This window comes from Cibotium barometz, chromosome 33 (assembly GCF_041138505.1).
Source record: "Cibotium barometz isolate CiBa-2024 chromosome 33, ASM4113850v1, whole genome shotgun sequence".
NCBI classification, from domain to species: domain Eukaryota; kingdom Viridiplantae; phylum Streptophyta; class Polypodiopsida; order Cyatheales; family Cibotiaceae; genus Cibotium; species Cibotium barometz.
In genome coordinates, this window is record NC_141078.1 from 46520797 (window position 1) to 46540463 (window position 19667).

The 19667-nt window shown below is 48.4% G+C and overlaps 2 protein-coding genes across 2 annotated transcripts in view; both read left to right on the forward strand.

Annotated features, from left to right (window-relative positions):
• LOC147619652 (protein MICRORCHIDIA 7-like) overlaps positions 1–19667 on the forward strand; it is a 60440-nt gene that overhangs the window by 15294 nt on the left and 25479 nt on the right. The gene's annotated exons all lie outside the window — the stretch shown is intronic.
• LOC147619653 (uncharacterized) lies at positions 9027–11960 on the forward strand. The gene has a single exon (XM_086773402.1). The coding sequence runs from the start codon at positions 10362–10364 to the stop codon at positions 11958–11960; it is 1599 nt and encodes a 532-aa protein (XP_086629528.1). The 5' UTR covers positions 9027–10361.

The following is a 19667-nucleotide window of genomic DNA, read 5'->3' on the forward strand; positions in this document are numbered from 1 at the left end:
GGGTAGTGCTTAGAGAGGGCAACGTTACGTCGTGACTGGCCTAGGGGGCTAGGGCAGGGAACACGTGGACTAATCCAAGGTTAGGGTAGGGTTAATCAAGAATTAGGGTTAGGGCCTTGTGGGAACCTGGAGGGTTCACATGCAAGCTAAGAGTGTTAGCAAGAATAGGTCTAGATTGGTCGTGCAATGATTAGGGCTTAGCCAAGGGTGTGGGAACCTGGAGGGTTCACATGTGTCATGTAGGCTAAGAGTGTTAGCAAGAACAGGTCTAGATTGGCCATGCGATTGGAAACAATAGCCACGGGCTAATAACAATAACTAGGGGCTAATAATGGCTAAAAGATTCTAAATAAAGCAAGAAAACTTTACTAATAAAATCAAGCTACTTATAGCGAGGTTATTACTATATAAGTGACTTAGGCTCACTTATTAGACACAAGAGATTAAGTAGCCACGTAGTAGCTTGGGGTTACCAAAGGAGCATGTAGGATCTGTTGGCCATGGAGCTGGTAGTGGGTGGCTACGGCTTGATGGTATGGGACGCCATGTTGGAAGTCATCGGTGACTCGCATGTCTGACCTTAGGCTTGGGGGTGGTTCGAGGTACTGAACCTACAGTTGTGTGGGGGGTTGCTAGCAACAAACTATTGTGGTCACGAGATGAGTTTGACGTTCAAGTCTATGGAAACCTTGCTATGGTTTCTCAGGTATGTTCTCTAACTTGATCCACAGCGGTTCTATGTTAGATAATCCTTGGGCATGGGCTAGTGAGGACTTTTTTTTTCGGGAAAACAATTGTTCTATTAGTTAGTGAAAACCAACCACGAAGAGCTAAATACAACCTCGAAGGGCTAGATACAAACTCGCCTCATGTATAGGGCGGGGATGAAATAATCAAAAGAGGGGAAAGAGACACTTCTCCTCCGACTGGCCGCTCTATGAGGAGAAGGCTATCTCATATGGGGGGTGGGGGGGAAGGTGGGAACAACCACATGTGGTATGTAATGCCAAGTGGGGTCACTACCTCTATTAGAGAGAAAAGGGTTGGGGGCTGCCATAGCCTCAAGAAAGATTCCCACTGCTTCTACATGTGGTCAGAGCCACCGTGCAGCTTTCCCCACTGATCGCGGAGGGTATGGATGATGTCGAGCCAAATGCTCCTGATGGACTCTGCAGGTGGAGTGTGGGTGCCCTCGATGGCTTGGCTGCATCTAGCTTGCCATATGTGCCAAGCTACAATGCTAATGCAAATCTCCCATCTTTGGCATGAGCCCAGTCTCGAGTGGTTAGTAGATGGGACTGTGATTGGTATTGCTGAAATGCGGAGGTGAGAGACTTGAAGGGCTAGCCCCCCACCATCCTCCTCATAAGCCTCGACCACCTCAGTCTCTGTGGCCCAAGCGACAGTGGCTCATGTAATGATCTGGATTGAGGCCTTGTCCATTGTGAATATGCAAAGAATCCTCAGCCAAACCTGCCGAGTCTTCGCGCAATCCTGCTGAGACTCTTGAGGGTGGCCGCACCTCGGGCAACGCACCTCGGGCAAGTTGCTGGCCGACCTCCAACTGTCAACCATGTGCCAAATGCCCTGTTTGCCATCATCCAAAGAAAGAGGGTGATCTTTCTAGGTTGAAAACTGTCCCAGATCCTCTTCCAAAAATCTGAGAGGAAACGTTGGCCAATGTACTGTTGTTGCTAGGGTGCCATCAATCTCTGGCATCTGGATCCTGCGGCCTAGTGGTGCTGTATATGCAAAAAAAGGGGGCATCCAGAGTCTCCTCCCGATCAGCAGGATCATGCCAAGTCCACTCTCTTGGGTCCCATTGAAGGTGCGTGAGAGGTCGGCTCTCCCATATCCATAGCCGCCAGAATCTCTCCCTAGCTACCTTGGCCGGTGGGGGGACTTTACAAGCAAGCTATTATGAATCATTAGAGATTGTTTCAAACCCAGAATACTTCCATGAGAACTAGAGCTTGACCTTAAAATAACGCTTTTGCTTAAGGCTATGTGCAGCAAATAGTCAACTCGCATGATCTTATTTTAATTTCTTGGTTTTAGAATGGGATGTGACCTTTCAAGGTTGATGTGGTGTTATCGCCTTCAAGGATGATCTCTCTCTCTCTCCCTCTCCCTCTCTCTCTCACACACACACACACGCGCGCGCGCGCGCACACACACACGTGCACACGCATGCACGCACATGTTGTATATACAAGGCTCTCATAGTACACATGCCCTGTTTTTTTTGGTAGATAGGTTTTTTTCTTTTTCTTTTACAGGTTTTTGGACATTCAATCTACTCATGGATTACATGTATTACCTTTTGGTCTCATAGATCCTTTGGGTCCTTGGTAGATGTTAATACAATATGAGTTTTCCAAACTAGGGGACATTCTTCTCATGGGAGACTTCAATGCGTGGAGAACAAGCTATTAGGTTGAGCTGGCTCTTTAGGCTTCGAAGACCCCATTGTGTATGAGGTGGCTCCCGGGGACATGGGGCATGGGATTCAGAGGACATCCTAGGGCATTGGTCACATCACTTTCTTTTGTCCTTTGTACTTTGGAGCTAGGAGCTTCCCAAGGGTAGCTGGCTCTTTAGACCTTGAAGGCAGATGTCCTTTGGAATTTAGAGCCAGGAGCTGCACAAGGGTGAATCATATATAATGGTATTCTTTAGAGCTAGGAGTTGCACAAGGGTGAATCATTTATAATGGTATTCATTAGGAGGCCTTACCAATTTTCCACATGGTGGAGGTTCGAGCACAATGGAATTTTTTCCTATCACCAATTGGCCGACCATTTGGTCCATCTCGAGTTTTTGTGTCTCGTTCACTTGAGGCCAGGCCGGTGTCTCATGTGAAGAGGCCAGCATTTTTGTTGACATGGACGGGAGCCAGACTGGTGCCACCCGTGTGTTAGCAGGAAGGTGTCGTATGGACGGGAGCTAGATTGGTGCCACCCGTGTATGACCTGGACTGTGTTCGACCCATGGGATTGTCACGCCATGGAAGAGCCAGTATTCGTGCCGTGTCTTGCCAATGGGACTGTCACTCCATAGGGAGGCTCGTGCCTGGAACTGTGTCTTACCTATGGGACTGTCACTCCATAGGAAGACCAGGTTTTTATGTTTTACGTCGTGCCATTTTTGTGCCGACAGATATTTTGTACTTGTTCCATGAATGGGAGATATGTCCATGTTACTATTTGCACATGCACACATGTTTTGCATGTTTGAAACTGTTTTCGCATGACTTGTATTTTTGTGTTTGCCTGCTTGACGTGTCACTTACTGAGCGGGGACGCTTGCCAGTGAGTCGTGAAGTTTGCTCTGTCTTCTGACAAGTTTTGGTGCATGTGAACAGGCGGTAAGTATATTGCACATGTTAGTTTAATACTTTAATCGATTTATAAGGTTATTACCCCCTTTGGGCACCCACTTAGGGGCCAAGGTGGGGAGCCACACTTAAAAGGTGTGTGTGTGTGGGGGTGGTCACCTACCCACACCCCCAAAGAGCTGGCCGCCCACATGCAAGCGTGGGGAGCCAGCCAACACAATAGTGCAACTCCACTCTAATTTTTATAAAAAGAAGCCATCACCCTTCATGGAAGGCATCATCAGCGATCGTTTCCTCCATCGTAGAGCAAGGGCGATCGTTTCCACCATCCATCTCTTGCGTTCGTTTTCTGACAGGCGGCTGCCATCTCCTACTGTACGGCTGCGCATACTCTCCCAGGGGGCTGCTGAATCATCTACGCTGCTCCTCTGCAGGCTGGCCGCCACCCCACAGGCTGCGCATACTCACCCAGGCTGCAGCCAGGTGTCTGTGTACAGCAGCCAGGCGCCCCTTTTCCTCTCACAGGCGGCTGAGCTCTCTATCTGGTGGCTGTTTACCCACAGGCTGCACTGCCTTGTTCTTTTGCAGCCAGAAGTGGGCCATCTTCGGCAGCATACTACAGCAGCCAGCTGTGTGACCATCACCAGCAGACCGTGGGCGTACTTCTCCTACACGCTGCACTCTGCAGCCGGGCAGTTGTTCCACCACCAACAGGCCACGCTCCAGCTACTCAGGTGGCTGTACCTTTCATGCGTAGCTGCTTCTGTTGGTAGCTGTGTTCCTACAGCGAGGCATTATCACTCCTAAGGCGGCTGCTCCATTTCCTTTTTGCAAGAGGTTGCACTCCATAGGAGGTGTCTTCCTTCTTCAAGTGGCTACATCTTGGTGTCCCACTCAAGTAGCTACACATACAAATACCTCGGGTATTGGTATTCAATTTGCAACCTACAAGTAAGTGAATTTTTCAGATTTAAGTAAAGTATTCTGTGATAAATCTGATAAGGGACTCTCTCTCCACGGCAACACCCGTTCAGTGCCGGCTAGTCCAAGCTATCGGAGAACCTCGGTCCAAAGGTGCTGAGATCGGGAGAGCCAAGCGTTAGTACGGGAGCGCCTGTTTGTGCGTGCTCCTGGAACACCAGTTGGGTGCTCTCCGCGGAGTCCAGTGAAGGCCCAGGACCGTAGAGATTGGACCACTCAAGTGGTCGCTCTGCTTCGAATATCTACTTCGAACGTCGACTTCGAGCCTATTTGTTTGGTACTGTATTCATATGTACATGGACATCATCTGGTTCTTGGAACCCATGGAGCATTGTATTTGTTAAATACTCCCAATAAATATATCATATATTGAGGGGGGGGTCGGCCCGTTCCGGCCCCAGTGCTGGTGTCCATCTATCCATTTCATTTTCAAGTTGTTATTAAGTTGTCCATTTCAAACTGTGATTTTAAGTTGTGCTATTACGCGTGTGGGTGTCCAACGGAGTCTATTCCCACTTGACGGAAACGGTTTCATTGGTATCAGAGCACGGTTGTTTCCCTCTTCCTAGTGGGGAAACGAACCTGTGTACTGGACACCCCGCTTCTAGCAGACTTAACACAATGGACAGCCAAGGCAACCCTTTGGAAGTGCCAAATTCGAGGGGTCCATCTAGTGTCTCTCGTGGTTCTGATGCTCTACGAGAAAGGCACAAGCCCCTTGAAAGGGTTAATGATAGTGAATCAAAGGGACAACTGTCTCGAGGAAAGACAGTCATGCTTGAAGAAGAGCCTGATGCAATGAGGGCTGAAATGGAACATATGAGAAAGCTTTTGCAGGCACAAGAGCAAGAGTTAAAATTTTTGCATGAAGATCCCCATGTGCAAAGTGCCATTGAAGCAAGGGAAGCCGATGCAATGGTAGATGTGACTTTTGAGTCCATGGCACGGGAAGTGGGCAAGAAGCCAAAGGAGTTGGCACTACCTCCTCCGTAAAGGTGACATCAAAGAGGGGAGGATGGAGAGCTGAAATTCAGAAATCCACCTCGCTTGAAGCATGGAGATCCCGCATCTCAAAGGTTGAGGTCTCTTATGCAAAAGGAAGAGGTGACAGTCACCTCTCGTCATGCATCTTCTCCACAAGACACAAAGCCTGACATGTATATGTATGCTAGTGCTCATGGAGGGCATGAAAGTCACATTACTTTGCAACAGCTCACAGCTTCTGCTCTTGCTCTACGGAGCAGTTGGTGCTCAAAATTAAGCAGGATCAAGGGGAAAGACAAGGCTGTCCCAAATCTGCAAAAGGGTGGATAGCCACCTAAAAAGAACTTCCGGGAGACCCACAAGGGAGGTAGAGCTGAAAACACCACATCTAACGATCAGGGCCCAAGGAAGAACAAATTTGGCTTAACCCCGGAGCAAAAAGAGCAATATGCTAAGGACGGAAAATGTTTTCTTGTGGTAGCACATGTTTAGACAGTGCCCTGACCGCAAACCTAAGCACGAGGACAAGCAGACCAAAGCTAATGTACATGCAGTTCCTGATGTGCAAGGAAATACAAGTCATGATGCAAGAGAGCGAATGGTATGCAAGGCTTGGGGACAAATCAAGGATCAGTCTGCCTTATTCATGTTTGATGACTGTGCAACTGATAATTTCATCTCTATGCAAACGGTGTCGGAAATTCCGGACACGGAATCACCTGCCTCTATAGCTGTCCATCCAACAGCCTTGGAAAACACCACGAGCCTGGGGCACCACCAGCACACTGGCTGGAACACTTCTCACACAATTCACCACACCACCCACACCAGAAAGACAGCACAAAGCAGGGGCACCATAGACAAAATAATTACCCAACAACACATACAGTCTTGTTCCCACGTGTAAACATACACAGCACCATCCACAAACAGTGCTAAAACCAAGGCTGTTTTCCACAACAAACTCTATGCTATTTTCACAGTCTCAAAGAGCCCTCGCTGAATTGCATAGGCTGTCACAAACTGTAAATACATGAACACAGCGTTTTGACCAGGTCCCTTGATTCTCAAGACAAGGAGTGCCAATGGCCTCGAGTTCGCAAGGGCCAGAGGAGAACCTCTGAGACAACCAAGAGCCAGCAAAAAGAGGAGAGAAAATGCTGCCAGTTGAAATGCTGTCTTTTGCTGCGCTGCCTTCCATGGGAGATAGAAAACAATCTTGCTCTTCCTAGAGCCCGCCTTTCCAGAGCCTGCTATTGCCAGCACCGAAAGCCAACCAAGGCAACACCTACCCAAAGCTCACCCTCAAGAGGCGGCCAACTCAAAAAGAACTCCTTCTCTCTGTCGCCACTATTCACTGCGCCAACACAACAAACCCAACAAGATCACCCTGTAGTCCGCTCCCTCTCACTCTCCTTGCTACTAGCTTCTCCCGGCTACAAAGCAAAACCAAAGCCACACTTCTGTCCTCGGCGCTAACCTTTTGCAGCTCCAGCGACAAGGCCTTACCCCAAAAAAACCCTTCTTCAGAGGCGGCAACCACCATCTCTTCCTCTTCAGATGATGTGCTACCAGCCGCCACCACCCCGCTTCTCTTCTCTTCGCGGCGATCCTGCTGGGGACTAGCCGCACCGCAAAAACAAAAGAACCCTCCTACACATCGCCAGCGCCTCGCCTTTTTTTCGTTGGAAACTTCAAGAATTCTTTCGTGGAATCGGGCAAGTCTGCATTTGGAAATAACACGCCTAGCATACTTCTGCAGCCGATTTCTTTGGTTGATGTTTCCACCTTCGCCACCTTTTTAAAATAGATTTACATGGTATTTATTAAGGCCCTTATGTAATAAGGCCTTTAAGCTCCATGCACACCTTCAACTTGATATTGGTGATGAAGATCTCCAATTGCATGTGCGTCCTCTACAAAGATTTGATCCACTCCTGCTCTTCAACATATGCTCATGAGATCCCAACCCCAACACAACTCACATTCTGTGGTGTTCCACAATGTGTTCGAAACATCATACCATTGATGCTTACACCACCTCCAACCAACATATCTGCATCAAACACATCATCACATGCTAAAAAGACTTCATTGCAGTTCAGTGGGTGGAGTATTGGGCATCCCAGTGCCACATAAACATGCATCTATTTGTACATATGCCAGAAAAACACACTCAAAAAACTCCTCACATACTTTGCCCAACCCCTAGCCTGCTGAATCATTTATGATCAGCAGCAAAAAGCATACGACCACGCTTCCCTCCGTCAATCCTTTGAGCATCATACAAGGTAACCAAAACATCTCTATTCCATGTGTTCGAGGAAGCATTGTCATCTTCCCAAGACATAGTTTGCCATCCCACATCCCACAACATAACATAAGAACTTTTGGAAACAAAGCTCTTGACATACATAGCATCCTGCCTCATCTCAATTCTATAATCATTGATGTAGTCAACACTATTATTGAAAAACCAGTAAAGCAACTCCTGCTAAGGGTAATAACTGATAAAAGCTTCATCAAGAAAGACCTGCTGTGCTATAGCACTTTCTTGTCCATCAACATAAGAAACATCACCATCAAAGCCAACCACTACAGGCAATACAAACTTTCCTTCAACAGGCACCATTGCCAAAGCATCCACCTCAGTTTCTGTATGCTCACCTTTATCAAGGCCAATAAGAAATTCATCTATCACAGCATCCATAGTCTCATCCATAGCATCAACATCATTCATAGTCTTCTTGTGTCGCTCCTCCTTCATAGCATCAATTCTGCTTGTGGCTTTCTTAACATTAATGCACATTTGATCATCCAACTCCAACTCAGGTTCATCATCCTGCAGACTTTCTATATCCCACTCATCTCACAAAGTTTCATTATCCAAAGGCTCAAAAGCATACTCTTTCACATCACATGCATGCATCTGCTTATGATTCACTTGTACCTCAACCATAGCATCCAAAGGAAGTACATCAGGATCTTGAGGGAAATCTGCCTCAAAAAACATATACTCTTTAAGGGCATCCTCTGTCATAAAATCAATCGTCGCTACTTCCTCGCATTCTTCCTGTATGGCTTCTTCTTGTTGGGCAACCTCATCACTAAGCACTTCCTCATCAATAACTAGGGCAGCCATCTCTGCATCCTCCTCACTGGATGAAGTGTCCTCTGTTCCCTCACTAGTAGTGGTGCTACTAGTCGTGTCATCAACACTCGAATCAGCTTCATTTTCCCCTTCATCATCCAACAGGCTTCTGATTGTCCATATTAAACTGCTTTTTATCCCCTTGTCTGTCATATAGAGTAATAACCCCTTTCCTCCAATCTTGAACAGCTTTCACCGCTCTTAGCCATGGTCTTCCCAAAATGATGGGGAATGCACCCATTCCTGTCGGCATAACATGACAGTCCACAAGCACCTTTACATCAAAAGCCTGCAGTTCTAACCCCTTGATCATACCTAAACATTTGACCTTTTGGTGATTGGCCAACCGAATACGGAAACCAGATGTTTCAGTAACATTAAGACCAAGCCTCTCCACCGCTTGACCTTTACATCCCCTCCTTCCTGCACTTTACCTTTCTTCTTGCTAGGCCCTGCAGCATCCCTGCTTTTCCTTTCTTGTGGCATCCGTTTCTCCAAAGACATTACATCAGCTTCCGTCTCCCTTGTCTTCTCAAGGGTGACCACATCCACCACCTTAGTTTTACCCATAGTGACAGGGGGACGGCGGGACGGCCACGTGGGACGTGGGAACGCCGTCCCGATTAACTGCAGGCGCGGGACGGAGGCGGGACGGCGCAGGGGACGGGACGGAGGGGACGTGGCAAGGGGACGGCCGTCCCCGTCGGAGGGGACGGCGGGACGTTGTCAGCCGGGGACGGGGGACGCCTGCAACGGCGCAACGGCTACAGAAAAGTAGCCGTTTTTTTTTTCGGGCAACGGCTACTAGCCGTTGGCGGCTGGCCGTTTGAGGCTGGCCGTTTGAGAGAGAGAGAGAGAGAGAGAGAGAGAGAGAGAGCTGCCATATGCTATATAATGGGCTTATGCTACTCCTCTTCTACTCATTGCTCAAGCCTTCCATGAATGATGATGTACCTCTAGGCTCTCCACCATCTCCCTCTCCTACTCAAGCTTTCCTCTCCACTATCTCCCTCTCCTACTCCACCACCTTCCTCTCCACCCTCTCCTACTCCACCACCTTCCTCTCCACCCTCTCCTACTAGACTACTTCAATCTTCCCTCTACCTCTTCTCCTACTCTACCCTCTAAGCTCTCTCCACCCTCTTCTACTAGACTACTTCAATCTTCCCTCTACCTCTTCTCCTACTCTACCCTCTAAGCTCTCTCCACCCTCTTCTACTAGACTACTACTAAGTTACTAACTATTCATGGCATCCTCTTCTCGTGCGGGCGGTAGGAGTAGAACGGATGGGTGGTCATGGTGGGATGAGGTCAACTTCGAGCCTCCTACTCATGCGGGGGGTGCACGTCCATGGACATGCAAGCTTTGCCCATATAAGCGTGTGGGTGGGGCCAATAGGGTGAGGGCCCATTTGTTGCATGAGCCCGGTCATGAGGTGAAATTTTGTGAGCGGGTCACACCGGAGATAAGAAAGGAGCTTCTTGCAAAGCTTGCCGCCCATCAAGCTTTGAATGCAAGCCAAAGGGTGCGTGGAGTGGATCCCAACACTTATGTCACTCCAACCCAAACATCAGGTTCTACATCGGGTGGTGGTGCATCTTCATCTACCCCTCTACCACGTCCTCCTCGTGGCACTACTCGTGGCTTCACACAAGCCGCCTTCTCAATGCCGCAACCTAGTCCACCCTCTCTCTCTCGTCGGCAAAGTACTCTTGAGGGGAGTTGGGATCCCAAAAAGAAGGAGGAGGTTGATGCCGCGGTGGCCCGCTTCTTTTTTCATGACCACATTGCTTTTCGTGTGGCACGGTACGTATTTCACTCACATGATTTCATCATCATGTCTCACGAGTCTTGATTCACGGATCACCATTTTGCCATTCTAATTACTTGCCCTCTTTTTTTTTGAAATGATAAATAGGTCCGACTACTTCAAAACGATGGTGAAGAAGATTGGCGAGTACGGTCCTCACTACACACCTCCATCCTCCGAAACCTTGCGGACCACTATGCTTGACAAGGAGAAACGCCTTGTTGAGCAAGCGGCGGCAAACACAAAGAGACAATGGGCTCGCAATGGAGTCTCTTTGATTGCAGACGGATGGAGTGACACACGGAAAAGGTCTATCCATGGCCTTGTGGCATACTCACGGGGGGAGATGTACTTTGTCTCCTCACATGATGCTTCAGGGACGGGAAAGAGTGCGGATGTACTTGCTGCTGAGTGGAGTAGTGCTGTCGAGATTATCGGCCCCGAATGTGTGATCGGTTTCGTCACGGATGGTGAGGCGACAAATAGGGCAGCGGGAGCTATTCTTGAGAGTATGTATCCTCAAATCACCGTCTCTTTTTGCATGGCACATTGTCTCAATAATCTTTTGAAAGATATTGGGAAATTGTCATGGATTGAATCGGTGATTGATGATGCATGTGCAATTGTGACCTTCATCAACAATCACACATACCTTCGATCCGAGTTTGGGAAGAGGTCCACAAAGGTCCTTCTCAAGTACTCGGACACTCCCTTTGCATACAACTTTCTTATGTTGCATCGCTTGAAGGATTGTCAGGGTGCCGTGCGGCAACTATTCATCAGTGATGAGTTTTGCTCCTCATCTTTTGCACGTACACAGGTAGGGATTTCATGCAAGAAAAAGGTCGACGATGCTGATTTTTGGGAGGACCTCAAGCGCACTGACGCCATGGTGCATCCCATTGTCCACTTGCTCAGGATTGTTGATGCTATGCAGCCATGCATCGGCAAAGTATATGAAGCCATGGACCAGATGATAGAGAGTCTTGAGAAGCTTGAGCCAGACGTAGATAGATATGAGGAGATCCACTCGCTTTGTGTGGCGAGATGGAGCTCATATTCCTCTCCTTTACATGCAGCTGCTTTTATGGTGGACCCAGAATTTCAGGGAAAAGGGCAGGAGGGTGATAAAGAGGTGAGCAACGGTTGGAGACTCATCTTGGATCGCCTCACGCCGGATGCAGAAATCAGGCGCAAAATTAGAGACCAGCTCTCTAATTACAGGGCATTTCAAGGCTCATATGGATGTGCAGATGCGCAGCAGGACAGATTCAAGGTTGGTGCAGCATTATGGTGGGAGGACTTCGGATCAGATGGACCAGAGCTACAACAGTTGGCGATCCGGATCTTGAGCCAGTCCGTTAGCTCTTCTTGCCTAGAGCAATTATGGTCCTCCTACAGCCACATTTCATCAAAGAAAAGAAATCGGCTTGGGGTGGAAAGAGCTAATGATCTTGTCTTCATTAGCGCAAACTTGCGCATGCTTGGCAAGAGTGCAAGATGCAATGCCGATACTTTTACACAGTGGGAGATGGAACAGGAGGAGGCAGCTACAACTATTGCACAGGAGGGTGGGACAGATGGTTCTCATCATGAGCCTTCATCGGATGACACAAACCCCATCCACACTTCACGCACTCATGATCATGAGGCTAGCACCTCTCTTATTGGGAGCGCAGAGTATGGGAGCGAGTGACTTATATTTTGTATCGCCTAGGCCCGCGAGTGACTTATATTTTGTATCGCCTAGGCCCCAACATCTTTTGAGTATATCTATTTAATGTTATCAACTTTAAAGTCTTTCTTTTCCGACTTTGCAAGTCTTGACTCTTGACTCTTGCACCTCGTAGCGTAATTTAATTTTAAATGTAATGTGTATCATGATTCATAACTTTTGGAGTTAGAAAGCTTGTTGTTATTGATTGATTAATCTTGATTCTTTACTCCTCTAAAATTAACAATTTTGAGTGCCGTCCCCACCCCCCGTCCCCGTTCCCTACCTTTAGCCGTCCCCGTCCCCGTCCCCGTCCCCGTTCCCCGTCCCCGTCCCCGTCCCCTGGTAACTATGGTTTTACCCTTCTCTATTGGGGATCTGAGAGGGTAAGGGATACATATCACCCCCCATTCGCAGCGGCTTATCACAGTCGGGACTTATATGTCCCAATTCACCACAATTCACCAGTTTACTACCATCTTGCCTAACTTGGCCGGGCCTCTTTCTCTTACACACATCGCTCCAATGCTAAGCTCTCTTGGGGGTCCATGTCCCAAAACAGCTGGTACGGTGATGATTGCAGCACCACTTGCCTTCAACTCTTACAAGAGCAAGCAAGGAGGCAAATCATAAGCACATTGGATTTTTTGATGTTTACTTGCTGTAACAAGATGGCTTTCTTGGTTCAGCATGAGAACAATTGTTCTTGAGCACAGATAGTTGGGAAGCACGATGTTTACTTCATGAACATAGACTACCAACACCTATCACTGACCCTGCCATTTGGCATATTATGCACAAAAACCGATGTCATTCCGTGCGTTGACCTGCTTTCTTGTCCAATAGTGTCATGTGCATAGTGTGTATCTACCGTGTGCTGCAAGACTAGCTTCTAGGTTTGGGGAAGCTTGGAGCAAGGCAAGCTGATTGGCGAGCTGAGTTAGGGATAGACTAACGGGCGGGCACTCAAGTATGGACCGGGCGGGCGTCCAAGTGTGGACGCCCGATGACCGTCCAAGAGCCTATATAAGGGTGGCCAAGGTTAGTCATTGGTCATATAGAGTCTCGCGTGATTTGTGAGAGCTCTATGGTTAGGAGCCTGGATCTAGTGCAGACGTGCACCTGCTTCATGTAGCCGAGGCCGGCAGGAGTCTCAAGGCCCGCGAGGGTAGCTTCGTGGTGGTAGGGGACGTCGCGAGGTAGAGATTGGTCGGTACGTCCATCTAGTTAGCTCAAGCTCGTGGCTCGGTGGGGACAGCCAAGTCTGTGGGCTTGCCCACGGCTGTCGTGGTTGGGAGGTGAGTCAGGCATGCATCCCCTTCTTGTTTATTGTTTTGTTTGTAGGTTTCAAGTCGTGTACCAGGAGCGTTCCACGAGGAGATCCTTTGGGGATTTGGCAGTGGTATCAGAGCGTGAAGTCGGTAGGTAGAGAAGATGAGGTCGAAGAAAGGTATGTGTTCAAGAAGCTTGCTGTTTTGTTTATGCATGCTGCTGTTTTCAGATAGTATGTTGTTTTTTTCATCAAAGAAACCTGTGATGAGGGAGTAGGTGGTTTAGCAGGGTGGCAAGCGCCCAGGTCTACGTCGGCATGTGGCCAGGCCTACGCAGGGGCCACGCCTATGCAGGCAGCCGTGCGCAGGCGGCCAAGCCTAGGCGCAGGCAGCCATGGACACCCGGGCGAAGGCGGCGCCGGCAACAAGGCAGGCCGACGACGCTAAATCCAGGAGGGGAAAAAAAAACAGTAAAAGCATTGAAACGTCGAATTTAGCTGCTTTCGTTTTTTTTTAGATTAAACTTTTTTTTTAAATAAAAAGAGATTAAAGGTCCCCTTAAGGTTTAAAGGTGTTGAAAAAAAAAAGAAAACAGAATATATATCCATACATATCTATATCTATACACACACACACACACACACACACACACACACACACACACACACAAAAGCAAAAGCTCAGGTTGCTTTTGGGAAAGATTATATAAACCCCTTAAGTGGGCTTCTTGCCACACATCTCTCAAGTTTTCAAGCTCTCAAGTTCTCTCGCACTTTTCTTGTGCAAGATCGAATTTTCTCTCCACTTGCCCTCTTCACGATGTCGACCCAAGAATCCGAGTTGGAGCCCCTTACCGAACGCGAAGGCTTGCCGGCTACGGAAGATACCGATGCCGATCTTTTTGACGATTGTGTGTCCAAATCAGATTTCCAAGAGTTCAAAGTTGCTCTCGAAGCTTCTTCTTCGGAACGTCAGGCACAAATCGCCGTGCAGATGCAAGCTTTGCAGAACTCCATCTCTCTTTTGACCACTACTCTTTCGGGTATGGATACCTTGGCCTCTGCTTTAGGCCCCGATAATTATTCCGGAACAGTTCGGGGGCGAGCAAAAGCAGCGTACCAAAGGGATAGTGGACACTTGGCAACATAAGTGGCAAGTCCATTTTCAGTTTCATCCATATGACGATGGAAAAAAGATCCAGTTAGCAGCAGGTTTCCTCTCAGGCAAAGCTTTGCTTTGGTGGAAGGAACTCAACCCTAAGCCAACGACTTGGGCACAATTCGAAGACGTCTTCAAGAAAGAATCCCTTGAAGACATTGACTACTCTTCAGAGAGATTACCCTGGCTTTTTAGTGAGCTCAGGAGTGACCTCTTAGAGGAAGGGGAGTTTGTCATGTGCACAGTGTGTATCTATCGTGTGGTACACGCACACAAGACTAGCTTCGAGGTTTGGGGAAGCTTGGAGCTAGGCAGGCAGATTGGTGAGCTGAGTTAGAGATAGACTAACGGGCGGGCACCCAAGTATGGACGAGCGGGCGTCCAAGTGTGGACGCCCGATGATCGGCCAAGAGCCTATGAAAGGGTGGCCAAGGTTAGTCATTGGTCATATAGAGTATCGCAAGATTTGTGAGAGCTTTATGGTTTGAAGCCTGGATCTAGTGTAGACGTGCACCCGCTTCATGCAGCTGAGGCCGGCAGCAGTCTCGAGGCCCGCGAGGGTAGCTTCGTGGCGGTATGGGACGTCGTGAGGTAGAGATTGGTTGGTACGTCCATCTAGGTAGCTCAGCTCGTGGCTCGGTGGGGACAGCCAAGTCTGTGGGCTTTCCCACGGCTATCGTGGGTGAGAGGTGAGTCAGGCCAGCACCCCCTTCTTGTTTGTTGCTTTGTTTGTAGGTTTTGAGTCTCGAACCAAGAGCGTTCTACGAGGAGATCCTTGGAGATTTGACAGTGGCTGTCAAATCCCGAAATGATCTCCTCGTGGAACGCTCCTGGTATACGACTCGAAACCTGCAAACAAAACAACAAACAAGAAGGGCCTGACTCACCTCCCAACCACGACAGTCGTGGGCAAGCCCAGAGACTTGGCTGTCCCCACCGAGCCACGAGCTGAGCTAACTAGATGGACGTACCGATCAATCTCTTCCTCGCGACGTCCCATACCGCCATGAAGCTACCCTCACGGGCCTCGAGACTGCTGCCGGCCTCGACTGCATGAAGCAGGTGCACGTCTGCACTAGATCCAGGCTCCAGACCATAGAGCTCTCCACAAATCACTCGAGACTATATGTGACCAATGACTAACCTTGGCCACCCTTTTATAGGCTCTTGGCCGGTCATCGGGCGTCCACACTTGGGCGCCCGTCCATCCATACTTGGGTGCCCGCCCGTTAGTCTATCCCTATCTCAACTCGCCAATCAGCCTGTCTAGCTCCAAGCTTCCCCAAACCTCGAAGCTAGTCTTGTGTGCGTGTAGCACACGGTAGATACACACTATGCACATGACATACTCTCCTTCCTCTAAGAGCTCACTCGTGAGCTCACTAAAAAGCCAGGGTAATCTCTCTGAAGAGTAGTCAATGTCTCCCATGTAGCGTCCTCCTCAACACGATTCTTCCAGTTGATCTTGTATTCCGTGATAAGCGTATTACGCAATCTTCTTCCACGAAATCCAAGAATCTTTTCAGGTTCGTGTGGAACAAATGTCATTTCCTCGACATCTATGATTTCTTGAGGAGTAACTAACTGGTCTGTTCCACCCAGTACTTCCGTAAGTCTACTGACATGAAATACAGGATGAACTTTCACATGAGAAGGCAAATCCAGTTAATATGCAATTGAACCAATCCGTCGTGTAATACGAAATGGTCCACAGTATCTAGGGAATAATTTCGGAGATCGACCTGTCCGTAAAGTCTCAGAATCTTTCGGAACTCGCATATACACCATCGTTTTTTCCTAGAACTCTCTGGGTGAACGATGTCTATTAGAAGAAAATCTGTCTCGGTCTTGAGCACTTCTAATAGATTCCTTCGCAACTTGTAACATTTCTTGCATATCTTGCTAAAAATTACGTGCTGCATTATGTTGAAGTTCTGAGAATCCTTTTGTAACAGGTGATCTAGGTTGAAAACCATACATAAGCATGAAAGGACTGAAATCTGTACTTGTATACTTAGTACTGTTATATGCAAATTCTAACATAGGAAGATAATCCTCCCATGAACTTTGTCTTTTGGATACATATGCTCGAAGCATATTCTCCAAAATCTGATTCACTCTTTCAGTCTCGCCATCAGATTGAGGATGATCTGAGTAATTCAAATTCGAAGTTGTTTCCAACTTCTCAAAAACAAGTTTTCAAAGACTATGTCATGCGGTAACCCATACAGTCTAAACAATTGCTCAATAAACTGTCGTGCTAATTGCGTAGCTGTAATAGTCTTCCGGGTTAGTAAAAATCTAGCCATTTTTGTCAAGCGATCTACCACAACCCAAATAGAATCGTGACCTTGATGCGTTCTTGGCAATTCGGTAATAAAATCCATAAAATCCGGTAATAAAATCCGAATCATTCACTGGCCTCTTGGTTGCAGCCTGAATGGTAGACTGCTCAGTCATTGAGTCTTGGTCAATCAATGAGCTCCCGTCCTGGATCTTCTGCCTAAATGGACCAAAATAACTATCAGTCTTGCAAAGCCCTCTCAATGACTGAAATAAGTCAGTAGAAATCTCGGTGAACGACAAAGTATTCACCTCTCTAATTCGACTAAGCGCATCTGCAACACTATTCATGGATCCCTTTTCGATACCGAATCTCAAAATCAAAATCTTGCATTAACTAAGCCCAATGAGCTTTCCTTCCTCTCAAATCATCCGCATCACACACATACTTGATTGACTGATGTGATCAGTCAATACCACAAACTTCGAGCCATATAAATAATGTCTCCAAACCTTGAGAGGATAAATCACAGCATAAAGCTCCTTCTCAAGGGTTGGCCAACGAGATTGAGTGTCATCTAGCTTTTGGCATAGTCACTGGCATCAGTTTCAAGAACATAAGGCCGACTAGGATCGGGTAATGCTAAGATAGGTGCTTCCTTGACTTTATCTTTCAAAAGTCTGAAGGCCATATCCAAATCGTTATTCCAAGTGATAGGCTGATTTGACTTACGTCCACGACCTTTCAACAAGTCGGTCATCGGTAGTGTGAGCTGAGAGTACTCCCTAGATTTCCGAAGAAAAATAACAAAATCGAGAAAAGAACGAAGTTGTTTCACTGTTCTTGGTATAGGCCAGTCCAGAACCTTCTGAACTCAGTCATAGTCAATGTCAATCCATCTCTAGTGATCTTGTGTCCCAAGGAAATGATGTCTGTCATAAAAAACTCACATTTACTCTATTTAGCATATAGTCAATTCTGTCTTCAAATAGATAAGACAATCGTGAGGTGTCAACACGATCCTCAAGAGTACGACTATATATCAAAATATCGTCCAGGAACACCACCACAAATGTTGACGAAAAAGATCGTTCATCATTTGCTGGAAAGTGGTTGGAGCATTGGTTAACCCAAAAGGTAATACGAGAAACTCGTAATGGCCATACCTAGTCCGAAAGGCGGTTCTTTCGACATGCCTTTCATGAATACGTATCTGGTGATAGCCAGTACGTAAATCTATTGTCACGTAGGCTGTAATGCCTGTGACCGACGGCAGACCGGATGGCCATGTCCGGGGTTCAGTGGGAGAGGACGCCCATGCGGAGTCATGGGCGGCCAGGCTAGTGTGGACGGCAGGCCACACACTATATAGCCTGGGGGATGAGGGGCAATCCTCATTCTTCCTCTATGGCTGGGTGGTGAGCCAGAGGCCATCCCCTCTTGTGGTAACGCCCGTAGCGGCGTTACGGGAATGTAACACTGGTATCAGAGCGTGGTTCGATGGGATTGTCAGAGCCCGCGTGTGACCGGGGGACCGGAGCCCACTCGATGGTTTTCGACCATTCGTCTCCTTATCCTTATCTGGAATGGAGGGTGTGGAGGGAGGCAGCCATGGAAGAATGGAAGGGAAGAACTCTATCTCTCTCTCTCTCCCCGTCACACACAGCAAGCAATGGAGGTAAGCAATTTTCGTTTTTTTCTATACGATTGAAATTTTCTGCGTGAAGGTCTACCAAGCATTGAAGCTGTGGGGAAAAAGGGGGGGGGGGCGCAGAGCCCATGGAGACTTGCGCTGACTGGGTAAACCCGCCTTGAAGGGGCTGACTGGGGAACCCGCCTTGAAGGGGCGAAGAGCAGCCCCCAGCGAAAATCAAAGGCACGCGCAGACCAGCCCCAGATAATTGCTGAAACCCACAACTGTGTGTGGGGGTGGGGGGCGAAAACCAGCCCACGAAAGAGACCCACCGTGTGGAGATGCTGCTGGAGGCGAAGAGCGCCCGTTGCTAGTAATGCGCCGTGTGTGTGGGGCGAAGCAAGCCCAGGGCAAATGGCCAGCCCAGGCGGCTACGCAGGCGTGTGGAGCTGCCACTGTCGGCGAAGAGCACAATTGTGCGAAGATTAGCAAATCTGCCCGTTGACCTGCGTGTGGGGGGCGACACCAGTCCCAAGGCGAAGAGTAGGCTGCGAAGACCTTGCGTTGAAGGGGCTTGTCTTGTAAAGGCCAAGAACCGCCCGAGCGAAAGCCACGACTGAAGGGGGCGCCTGTGCTGCGTAGCCAGCCAGGCCGGCCAGCCAGCCAGCCAACCAGGCGGCGGCGGCGGCGGCGGCGGCGGCCGGCCAACGCCGGCCAGCCAGGGGCAACGGCAGCCGACCGGCCCGCCATCAGCAGCAGCCAACCAGCGCTGCAATGTCCAGAAAAAAAAAGGGGTTAAAAAACCTATATATTTTTTTAAATATATTTTTATTGCTCATTTTTATGAAATTAAAAATGAGAAAATTTCAAACGAATCCTCTCTTGAATGGGGAGGAAAGATCTGGCAGGGCACAGCCTCTCAACCATTTTTATTTTTGTTATGAAGACTCTGGGAGCGTAGTCTCGCCAGATTTCAATTTACACTTTTGCGAGCGTCGTCTTGCTAGAGTTAAAGTTTTGTTCGGACAAATTTGTGTTTGTTCTGTGGTGACAAACAAATGTGTTCTTCTCTAGACACACCCCACGAAACAAACCGAACACGGCCGTCGTGCCGTGTAATCGTAGTGCCCGTTTTCCACAAAAGAGACCCACCGCACACGGCCGTAGCGTCGCGTGCTAAGCGAGAGACAAATCCCACGGCCGTAGTGCCGAATAGAGGTTTGAGGGTTCATAAGCGTGGAGCCCGGCTGTGAAGGATCAACGTGTACGTGTGTGTGTGGGTTTATGTTAAATTTCGGCGTGGCGGTCACCGGGTCACCTAGCTAGTGACCGCCTCGGTCTAG

What these genes read in the sequence shown, in the direction of transcription:
- LOC147619653 (XM_086773402.1), top strand. Translation starts at nt 10,362, where the DNA reads ATGATAAATAGGTCCGACTACTTCAAAACGATGGTGAAGAAGATTGGC.